This window comes from Astatotilapia calliptera, chromosome 3 (assembly GCF_964374335.1).
Source record: "Astatotilapia calliptera chromosome 3, fAstCal68.1, whole genome shotgun sequence".
Classification (NCBI taxonomy): domain Eukaryota; kingdom Metazoa; phylum Chordata; class Actinopteri; order Cichliformes; family Cichlidae; genus Astatotilapia; species Astatotilapia calliptera.
Window position 1 is genome coordinate 27,127,990 of NC_137424.1, and position 12,202 is coordinate 27,140,191.

Sequence of the window (12,202 nt, forward strand, 5' to 3'; positions counted from 1 at the left end):
TGTCCAACACAAGTACAAAGTAACACACTTTGATGATGTCTTGGTGAAAATTCAAATGTTTTTAAATTGAAAAAAGTGTTATTTTAGGTGGAACCATGATGTAACCTTTTCATCCTGCTCAGTGAAGGCTCCACCGTCCCCGCATTTCTTGTTTATAGCCTGAGCCACTCCAACTACCTGCGATAAATTAAAAGAAAATGTTAAGTGAAAACCAGCAAAATAACATATTAAACTAGTATTGCAATAAGAAGGGAAACATCATCAGTCTGAATGTGCACTGATGTGAGCATACTTCATTCATATTACATTTAAATTATCTGCTAATTAATGTTATTAAAAGTTATACTAATAGGAAAACTGAAAGTTTGGTTTGGATAAGACGTATCAAGGTTCTTTTTAAATGGAGAATGGGGGCACAAATCTATGTAATGTTTTAATGGCTGCAGAGGCTCACACAACTGCAAATCACGAGTCATGTCATAATGCATGAATTATCTTTAGCTTCTCTCAAAGATGCATGCTCAATCATCGTCCAGATGCATGCCCAGTAAGGGGCTTCTCTAAAAGAATTAAGAAGAATTAAAAAGAATAAAAGAATGTGCCTTTTAAACGAATAAGTACAGTAAACTCTGCCAAACTGCTAAGCTGTGTGTGGAGAGTCTTATTGCTAGTACGCTGGAGAAAAAAAAGAAAAGGTTGTCAAAAAAGAAACGCTTTCTCAAGCAGATAATTCGAGATCTCAGATTTGATTGCTGTAATAGCCAGCACACACTGGACAAGAAGCTCCACTAGAATTTAAACATCTTATCTATGTAAAGGTAAAGTAAGGTTTAAAACAAACCATAACAAATTATATTGATCATGGCATCTCACCTCGTCTCTGTGGTTCTTGATAGGCAGACAAAGGATACTTTGGGTTTTGTAACCTGTGATGTGGTCGACCTCAGCGTTAAACCTGGGGTCCTGGGGGAACAAGAACATGCATATAACCCTTTTCAAAGAGCTGCTATCAAACATTTTGATACTTACATTAGCTTTCAATAGACACTGTTGTGGTTTTTTGCGCTGTAGCTTTTGAATGAAAATGCAAAAGCAATATTGTGATCCTAACCCTGTGAGCCAAAAGGTTTATGCTTCAAACATCTCTGAATGCTCAGCTTTTTGTGTTTTTGTAGTGTATCAAAGTACAAGCTGTTGAACAAGCAGGCGTGAGGCACTCCCATCTGTTGAACAACCAGTTCAGTGACCTGTACTCACCACAACTGGGTGTCCAATTTGCATAAAGAAGCAGATACTCTGTAGTAGCTGAACACCTGCAGCTACAATCATTATGCAAACAAATGCCTCGCTCTTCTCCAAAACAAACACCTCACGTGCATTAGAACTCTTATTGTTTGGGATCAGTGACAAAGAGGCTAACAAGAGCATACTAGGACCGCGGATGGAGACATGTTTTGTTTAGAGAACTATTCCCCTGTTTGCAGCTCTGCCACCCACCAGCTGACCTTTAAACACTCGGCTTCTATGTCCATTTCTATGATTCTCTAGACCCAAGAGATTTGTGTGTTTGTGTGTTGACAAAAACATGCATACAAGAGGAGTCCTACACTGACTTCACAGTTACACTCTTAACACAGCAAGTAATGGATTATATGACTGGCTCAGCCCTCAGTGGTGTACACACCGCCGTGTGTTGATACTATGAAAACAATACAGGCACACAGTGCATCATGCAAACAATGTACAATCTGTAGTAGCTTCATGTCCAGTGCTGCAATACAAAGTATAATAGGGAGCGCCAGAGCACTTTGGTCTCAGACTGCATTCTCTAAAGGTAGAATGGGAGGCAGAGCTGTCAGATATCAGGACCCTCCCAGTTTGGGTTCTGGAGACAAACACCTCTATTTTTAGGATTTCTTTTACCCTTCTTCTACCCTCGCCTCTTTTTGCTACCCATGTGTTTTATATACAACTACTGCATGCCCTCAATTTTTACCTTTTCTCTCCCATAGTTTGTGTTTAGTCCTTATCTCTGTATACGCTCCTTTTTTCTCATCTCTCTTCACTTCACCGCTGCTCCTCCCTTCAACTGATTTTACCAGGGATCTCTTTGTGTTAAGAGGGGGATACTAATAAGGAAGAATTCGTTAAATTGCTGCTGCTTTCTCTATAACATTGTAGGCTTTACCTTACAATACAAAGCACCTAGAGGTGACTGTTGTGAATTAGTGCTATATAAATAAAACAATAAATAAAAGTTTAAAAAAAATTGAATTAAATAGTATTACAGGTTGTATTGCTTTTTGTCAGCATGTGTTCGAGCTGTTCAGTAGTTTTTTTGAAAGAATTATCACCTCAAAACTCAATCTGTTGCTTTAATTTTCTCAGAAATCCTTAATTTCAGTATAAATTATATGACTCATTTTCTACACAGTGAAAGGCCATTCAGTGAGAAACAGCACTTTGGCAAACATTTGGTTCCATTCCTGAAAAGGTGCTCCCAGTTTAATTCAGCAATCCAGCACGCAGCACTAATAAGCTGATCACCGTCCACACACACACACAAGCTCCTTTGTAAATTGGTTTGGTCCAGGCTATTTCGAAAACACATTATTTAGTCCACTCCACAGAGAGCTGTATTAATATAAACGGGCAGAGGTGGAGCTGTTTTGGCCTGTGCTGCTGAAGTCAATGTAATCCTGTGCAGACTAATGGGAAGTTAAAGATCCAATCAGAGGGTTGGGGACTCCGTCAGATGATGTCGATAGACTTCCTGGAAGCAGTACGAGGTTCTGCAGCAGCACACAGGCATGTGTGTTCACACACACACACACAGCTTGCCACATCTACACTGACTGTCAGACTAACACACTGCATTTACCAACACAGCTGCAGTTGTGGCAGGGAGGCGATGCATACACAAACATTACGCATTATTATATTTGAACACAAATACGAGGAACTATAAAGCAAATAAGGTCAGCCATAGAAGCACAAATTAAATCTGACCTGGAAAACAAATCTCATATGTGCACTTTTTTTTTTACATTTCATGACACAAATCCATGCAGGCATTAATTATACACAATTATAATTTCTTCTGGGATTAATAAAGAACTCTGATTCTGATTCACACACAGACACACTCAAAAACACTTGAACCCCCAAGTGCACACTTAGCAGGTACACACACACACACACACACACACACACACACATGCACATGCACATCCCATAAGTCATTCTTGATCTGTTCCTCTCTCTCTTTCTCTTCCAGCTCCATAATCATCATCTTGTGGTTGGCAGGCAACCAGATGACAGTGTTATCAAAGGAGGATGGTACCCAGCAGGAAATCTTTTTTGCACACACAGAATCACACCACACCAGTCCATCTTATTTGCTGCTGTGCATGTTTTGATTTACAGTGTCATGCAAAAAGTCTTGAGCTTCCCTTCATTTCTTTATTTTGCTTCAAGCCTACCAGACCATTTTGTAATTTTTAAAGTGGTCTTGGGCAGCAGTATTCCAGGCTTTTGGAAGGTCTTTCAAAGGGTTTATTTGGGCATTGGTGGATTTTTTTTTACTCTAGTCCTTGTACCGGACTATTTTCAGAGGAATGGTTCTATATTTATTGAGACACTTAACAGAGATTATTAATTAAGCCTGTCACAAAAACACATAACACAGTTATTCCAATTTCTTTAGCTGAATCTTTGAAAAATTACAAAGATAAAACAGTCTGACAGGCATGAAACTGCATTTTTACCCCAACAACATTATTATCAAAGAACTATTAGCTGAAAACTTGGCATATCTTATCATGGTGTGTGGCGTATAGTATTTACAGCAGATTGACAGAATCAAAAAATACAGAGAAACAACAACAGGGAGATGCATTTGGCCCTTCAGATGCATCTACTCATAGCTAAATTTCAGCGAGTGGTGTTGGGCATCTTGTCAAAATTGATCAAATTATGAATGCAATCTGGAAAGTATGTGATTAGCAACATGCTCATTTTTCAGTATGACAACGATACCAAACACACTGCCAATGCAGTACAAGCATAACAGCAGCATGCTAACAGTCAGGTACTTGCTTCCCCTGTACTCGGGATTTGTCCTGTAGAACATGGATGCTTTTGTCCTATATAGCTGTAATCAGGCCTCTAATTTGCCTTTTATCTGTGCACAGGTGCAAAAAAGAAGAGCAGCTTATGCATGACAGTAGAAACAGGCATCTAATTATTCATGTGCCAAAACACATTAAGGTTCTATTGGCAAGAATTCAACAATCCAGCACCTCCACATGGCATTCATGTTTTCTGGTTTACACAGCATCTACACAGCATTTATACAAAATGAGCTTTTGTTTAAAAGAAATGTTATTTATATTTTTATAAATATGCTCTATATAACGTTGTTATATTTTAACAACATGGTGCCTAATTTATGTTTGTAAATATATTTAGCAAAACAATTTTTAATGCAGTGGCAGTTTGGGGTCACTGTGCAGAAATGAATGTGCTGTCATTCATATCTGTAAATAAATGCTCATCAAACACTGATGCTATTAGTACCTGTCGCTTTGTGTTACATTACATAAAGCTTTACATAAAGCTTGCAAAAAAATAAGAAGACTAATTATACAGTAAGGGAAAAAATATTTGAACTGCCAGCTGATTTTGTAAGTTTTCCCACTAACAAAGAAATGATCAGTCTATAATTTCAATGGTAGGTTTATTTGAACAGTGATAAATTAGGTTACAAATTAATTTGCATTTTGATGAATGAAACAAGTATTTGATCTCCTATTAGTGAGCAAGATTTCTGGATCCTAGGTGTATTTTATACAGGTAACAAGCTGACACTGGGAGCCTTCTCAACTAGTTACCTGTATAAAAGAACGCTGTTCACCATGCCCAAGACCAAAGAGCTTTCTAAGGATGTCAGGGACAAGATTGTGGACCTACATAAGGCTGGAATGAGCTACAAGACCATTGCCAAGCAGCTGGGTGAGAAGGTGGCATCAGCTGGTGCGAACATTCGCAAATTGAAGAACCATAAAATAACTCCCTCAATCCGGAGCTCCACGCAAGATCTCACCCCGTGGAGTTTCAATGACAATGAGAACAGTCTGGAACCAGCCCAGAACGCTAGTTACCAAGAAAACAGTTGGTAACACACTATACCGTGAAGGACTGAAATCCTGCAGTGCCCACAAGGTCCCCCTGCTCAAGAAAGCCCATGTACAGGCCTGTTTGAGATTTCCCACTGAACATCTCAATGATTCAGAGGAGGACTGGGTGAAAGTGTTGTGGTCAGATGAGACCGCAATCAAGCTATTTGGCATCAACTCGTGTTTGGAGGAGAAGAAGGAAAACTGCCTATGAGTCCAAGAACACTGTCCCCACCGTCAAACATGGAGGTGGAAACATTATGCTGTGGGAGTGTTTTTCTGCCAACGGGACAGGACAACTGCACCACATCACAGAGAGGATGAATGGGGACACGTACCGTCAAATCTTGGGTGAGAACATCCTTCCCTCGAACAGGGCATCGAAAATGGGTATGGGTGGGTATTCCAACATGACAATGATCCAAAACAAGCGGCCAAAGAAACAAAGGATTGGCTCAAGAAGAAGCATATTAAGGTCTTGGAGGGGCCTAGTCAGTCTCCAGACCTTAATCCCACAGCTGAAGGTTCAAGCTGCCAAACATCAGCCACAAAACAATAATGACAAGGATAGGATCTGCAAAGAAGAATGCCACAAAATCCTCCCTGAGATGTGTGCAAAATTTGTGGCCAACTACAAGACACGTTTGACCTTCGGTTTTGCGACCAAGCACTTTTTTCAAAGGGATCAAATACTTATTTCCTGCATGAAAATGCAAATTATTAACTTTTTTCTGGATTTTTTGGTTATTGTTCTGTCTCTCGCTGTTCAGACAAACCTACCATTGAAATTATAGACTGATCATTTCTTTGTTAGTGGCCAAACTTACAAAATCAGCAGGGGTTTAAATAATTTTCTGACTGTATGTATTTCTTTTTTATTTGTTTGGTTGTTGTCAGCAGCTGTTTTGCCATGTGGCTATACAGAGTGATATGAAAAAACACAACCAATGTATGTTTTATTACATGACCAAAGCCAACAGGCACTGCAAGCCTCCCAAAAATTAAATCGCTAGTTTGTATTACGTCCATACGTCCACATGTGTGGTAAAAGCTGAAACTCGAGAGGAGCACTTTGACCTACTCACCCTCTTTGGTTCCTCTCATATCCACTGAGCTCTATCAGCAAGAATGATCAAACTAAACTAAAGCATACGTAAGTCTGTTTTTGAACACCCACATACACACGGTAAATCAGCTCATGTAAGATACTTTAACTGATGCTGCTAAAGATCTCTGTTTTTAAAGAAGACTTAAAAGTGCTCACCTCGTAAGCATTCTTGATATTGAGTGGTTGTCCCGTAGAAGCTACGTGTCCCACAATCCCTTTGTTCCACTCCAGTCGGATAGAGTTACTGGAAGATTCTTCCAGTGTGGTTCCTTCTGCCACATCAAACAGCCGGCTGACCAAGAACTTCCTGTTTGAGCTATCCTCACCCACCTGAGACCAAAAACAAAAAGTAGCAACACAACTGAAATAAAACTAATGACTGAAATAGAAGTTATAAGCCAATACTGTACATATGACAAAAACACAAATAATTGTGTTTTTTTTTTTGCATGTTCCAGTTTTGGTGACTGTTAGCATCTTATATTTAGAGTTTAACTTTTTATTCCAAAAGACTAAATCATAAAAAAATGATATAGAGGAATTTTTAGCATTTACAACATAGCATTTATAGCAAAGTAATATTGCTACACTCTTTTTTTATCACAGTGTTAAGAGAGCATCACAATAACTGTGAAATATGAAATAAACCACAGCCTGCTTTTGTTTTTACCAGATGACCGTGCGCTATAGTCACTTCCTTTCTTTCCAAGATGAGACAAGAACAACAACTGCGTGCAGAGCTAGAGCCAGAGGGTAATTAACTTAGCTAAGCATGCTAATCACTTCTAGCTTGCAACACAAGTACCTGATACCTGTATTAAAGCTCCATCCAACTCTGAAAAACACTGCTCAGAATCAAATTTTTAAATGTGTAACTACTGCTTTAAGCTTACCGCTAATGATAAACTTATGAAATGAAATAACATTCATGCATACATGTAACTTTTTGTTAGGGAGCACAGTGACAGGCTTAGTGACAGGAGATTTACGTTGTTCTACATAAACTGTTAAATAAAACGAGGGTGGCAATGTAATACGCTTCTTGTAACATACTAGTGAGCATATAAAGAGGCGTATCTTCTTTTTGTGCTCTGCAACAGTTAAATCAGTTACAACTGTAGCTTTCTTTCCTGACGTACCAGAAACAGTGAGTAGCGGTCTGCAGCAATCAGCTCATTGATGTGGAGGAAGATCTTATGGCAGAGCGCTGTCACATCCAGATGACTTGATACATCCTTCACCAGCTCCAGCAGCCTGGCACAGCGGTCACCCTCAAGACCACCACCACCTCCATTCCCACCTCCCCCACCAATACCACCCTCACCCATCACCAAGCCCCTCACAGGGACAATTTCACGGTCAGCGTCACTCAAAAATGTCAGCGAGCCCTCTGAGTCTTTAACCACAATGGGTCTGAGTGGGCGGTCAAACTCTGACGCTGAGATTTTGCGAGTTGGGGTACCAGGGGCCGGGCTGGAGACTGTAGCTGGGGATGGACAGCGGTTGTCCAAGTGGCTGAGGGTAGGTGGGAGGATGGTTGAGGCACAGGAAGGGCCAAGGTCAGTGGTGGGCTGGTGGGCTCGCTGCTGTGAAGGACTTTCTTTGGACACAGATGGCTGAAAGGAATGGATGCGTTCAGCAAACCAGGCATTCACCATCTCCCTGTCAAAATTAAAAAGAAAATGTCCGTCAGAAGTTTTTAGAATATCTCCAAAACATTATGACCACCCACAACTAAAAGGCTGTTGGCACTTGGCATGATACCAAAACAGCTTTAGACCACATAAGCCTTGCCTGCACAAGTACACATATTGACCAGAAGAACTGTCTTACTTACCCACACATATATCTCAAACCTTAATATGCTCCATTGTTAGATCTATTGTTAGGAGGTAATCAGTCTAACTTGCTTCAACTGTGACTAGACATACTGTTTTGGCTCATAGGGTTAGATTACCTGCAGATATACTATATTATATATGAAGCCTTTTTGAGTAAATGCACAAGGCAAATTGATTGACAGGTAGACTGTGAGTAGTGCTGTGTTGCTAATCAAAGCCAAACTCCTGCACAAATTCTTGTCTGCTACTGCATCAAAACAAAAACAGACATTAATCAAGAACAGTTTGCCGAAATTTATTCTGCAATTAGAATAAAAATGGAGAACGATACGAATTCAAATCATTTGTTAGGCATCTCATTACAGGCTGAATTTTAAATTTTTTCCATCATGAAATGAGTTCCATGCCCGTGTAGTGGAAAGAAGAAGAACATTAAAATTTAACCAGATGATCACATTATACACACTTTAATCTAATAAAAATCTCTTCTTTGTACCTAATCAAAGCTCACAAGCTTCAACTTCAAAAGGACTTAGTTGAGATGAGGATCACAGAGCTTCCACACCAAAAGAACAGGATCAGCATCGACTGAACATAAATTACAGAGGTTCCATAAAACCTGTTTACATCAACTAACTGAAATCCAACTCAAATGAATGAAAACAGTGCAAAAATGACCAAAGTTACAAAAGAATTGTTGATTATGTACAAACAAACATGCGTCTTCAGCTGCTCTTCATTCAATGTAATAACTCATGAAAACTATTCCTTCTTATTCCTTCTTGCATTTTAAGTCTGAAGCTGATGCTATCCTTTAGGGAGAATGGAAGTTTTGCTGACCAACATTCATGAGGGCACGTGGGACAGAAAAGAGTCAATAATTTGCTGGAGAAACAAGCTGTTGGTTCTTAAGTCTACTTCTAAGGATGCAATCTAATCCTGACTCAAGAAAGCTGGACAGGGTCTCAATGACTGCTGGGAGATTTATGAAATTCAATTCTATTCTCTGCATTTACGACATCACACATCAACATCAACTCAGTATCAGCAGACACCTCGACATAAAAGTGTCAGGAGTTTACAGATGTTTAAATGCAATGATAAAACACTGAATTCCAAAGTCCTCCATGGCTCTACTTTTGCAAAACCCCATGTGAGCCTATATATCTGAGAAGACTACCCACGCTGACCTGCCAATTATTTCCAAGTACACTAACAAACAGCATACAGTAAGTTATACAACCTGCAATATTTCTTATTATAAAATTAACCACAAACTTTATGCAAAAGAAATAACTAAAAGCAGGCTGTCTCTCACTGTGGCTCAGGACACAAACAGCTGAAATTGTGTTCATAAACAGCCAGACCACCTTCAAAATGAATCTCAAATACTTGAAAGTATTCAGAGTTAGCCTTTAAATTTAATAAGAGAAAGCTTGCAAAAAGATTTAGAAATAAATGTACAAGTGAGAGTGAGAAAGAGATGAAATGTTGAGCAAGCAGAGTGCTCTTTACATGCTTAGAAGATGAAATTATTATATGATATTAAATAACAGTAAACAGTGATAACAATGTAAATTGAATGAATGTAAATGCAGCAGTAGCCAGAATACTTTTATCAAGGCTATGTGTTTATGTGTGTTTGTGTGTGAGATAACCACTGGAAGCCTCTAATGATGACATTTACTGGAACAAATCAAATATGAGTGTGTGTATTAGACAGAGTGTATGCTAGTGTGTAAACAGAAACATTAAATTGAATGTGATTATGGAGAATCTCTCCAATCAGCCAACACATTGTCTAATCAACCCACACACATTTCGAGCATGCACTCCACTTCAGGTCCAGTTTTCAAACGCGCCGAAGGTCATGTGACTCATTCTGTTTCTATGCCTGTCACCAAAGCTCTGTTCACCTGAACAGGAAGGTCAGAACCTTGAGAAGGTGATAAAAAGTGCTGGCTGTGAAATTGTCCGTGGTATCTTGGGCATATCCAAGCAAGTAAAACTTTGTAGGAGACAAAGTGCTCGTTATGTGCAGTTTCTCAGAGGTCCTCTCCTCAATCTCCCATTGAGCTGCCTGACTCCCCACAGGGCTGACCCTAATGTATCCAGGGGATGTGTGGCTGAATCAATACCTCTCTAAGAAATGCCTCTCAACCAGAACTGCAGAATGGCTGATGTGTGCAAACCTCTTGCTCCAAGCCAATCAACTTTTTTGCTTTAGTAATGTGGTCAAAAAATGCAGGAGGGAGAGAAAAAAATGTCCTCTGACAATGGAAAATATTTCAAGATGGACTTGGGATGTTGTGACAGATGAAAAAACACTGAGTGACATTACCTTGGTGGTAGTGAATAAATAGGTCTGAAGGGGTTTGTCACTAAAGCAAACACAGACATAAAGTGCCCTGATGAAGTGCACTGATGAAATTCCCAGGTATGCATGCTGTAAAAAAGTCTTACACAGCCGCTACAGTTCCAGAAAGACTGCTTTGGATTCTGTGTTTGCCGAACAAATTGAAAGGCTAATTTGTTCCAAACCACACTCTCTGAGGTTCAAAAACTGAACGCTACAACACAAATGAAGTGCTTTCTTTTATATGGAAGGTAAGTGTAATTATCACTGAACAGCAAACTATGAGAATTAAACAGAATCACTGGCAGCAGTAAAAGTTAATGATTAAAGGGCTCAGTCTAACTCTCAGAGGTGTTGTGACGTGGACGGTGAAACGAAATAAAGTCGTAGACTGAAAGGAGCTCGCCAGCACAGCAGCTCTGTGACATCCAAAACACTGCAGGTAGCGCACCTGAGCAGGCTCACCTCCACTGCACACGATGATTGGTGTCAAGATACGATCAGTGCAGGTTTTACAGTCTTCCTGAATAAACAGCGAGGTAAAGTGACACCTACAATGGAAACAGTCAGAACTAACAAAGGGAATCTGATTGCCTGCGCGGCTGCACATAAAATAGTTTATTTGCAGAGAAAAGCCCTGGAAAGTCACATACACCCGGCTGAACGTACACTGACCTCTCCACTGTTATTTTTTTTCTTATTTTTACCTTGACGCCTTTCTGACAAAGTAGGAATGGGTGAACTCCAAGTGGTCGTCCAGCCACGCTTCCATCCTCTCGTTTTCCAGGGAACAACAGTCCTCCATGGTGGAAAAGCGACAACAGCGTCTCCCCACTGTGAGCTCCGATTACATTTATCCGCGGAAGACCCGGTACCGAATATATGTGGAGGAATAAAGAGGGAGCAAGGCGGGAGAGAAAGAGGGGGATCCGAGAGAGAGCTCCTCGCTAGCCGGTTGGTAGGTCGGTGCGCGCGGATCAGAGCTGTGACTGCGCGCTTCCTAGTTGGTCAAGCGACTCTGAGTGAACTGGAGAGAGAGAACGAGTGAGCGAGGGAGTGAGGAGAGAGGGGATAGCAATCGAAAAACCCAAGTATGAGAGATGTTATAGTTTAGTTTCGTTTGTTTGTTTGTTTTATGTAGAAACCACATTGTTAGGCTATAGCCTGACAAAGTTATTTCTACTAACTATTGTTGTTGTTATTATTATTATTATTAGATATAATATTAATAATGCTTAAGGTTATTTTAAATTGGAGGACGGCAAACACGACAACAATTGGTCTATATATATATAAGTCTAATGATAATTTAAGTAAAGAAATAACAAATGTAACCTACTGCTACATGGGTTTGATTTGTATTGTTGAAATATTCTGCTTTGCTTCCAGTCACTGATGTTTGCCATTAGATGTTTATATGTTTGCTTCCATGGGTCAGCCAATCAGACTAACTCTGCATCTAAAATAGCATCGTGTGGCCATTGTTCCACACACTTCTGCGTAGATAAATCGTTGTCTTTTATTAACTAGTTAGCCTATTCTTGCTACTTCCCTAGATTTTTTCAACCTGGGAACACATTACCAAACTAGCCCAACTTTATTCTATCTGTACTGTAACAATGGGCATCAGCCTCTGGTTAGTAAGGTCCCATATTTGTGGTGTTTTGAAACTGGATGTAGAACACACTGTCTGGCTCTAAATATTCAGCTGTGTTTCAAT

The 12,202-nt window shown here is 39.9% G+C and overlaps 1 protein-coding gene across 2 annotated transcripts in view; it reads right to left on the reverse strand.

Moving 5' to 3' along the window:
• pde5ab (phosphodiesterase 5A, cGMP-specific, b) overlaps window positions 1-11,815 on the reverse strand; it is a 68,011-nt gene extending 56,196 nt beyond the window's left edge. The window contains exons 1-5 of one of the 2 annotated variants that reach the window (XM_026158134.2): window positions 11,190-11,815; window positions 7,425-7,947; window positions 6,442-6,615; window positions 874-963; window positions 106-177 (exon numbers count right to left, since the gene is read on the reverse strand). In XM_026158134.2, coding sequence (XP_026013919.1) covers window positions 106-177; window positions 874-963; window positions 6,442-6,615; window positions 7,425-7,947; window positions 11,190-11,287 — 957 coding nt within the window. In that variant the 5' untranslated portion in view covers window positions 11,288-11,815. The remainder of the gene's footprint in view (window positions 1-105; window positions 178-873; window positions 964-6,441; window positions 6,616-7,424; window positions 7,948-11,189) is intronic. The other variant, XM_026158145.2, reaches the window with a different exon arrangement.
• Window positions 11,816-12,202: the final 387 nt, after the last annotated feature.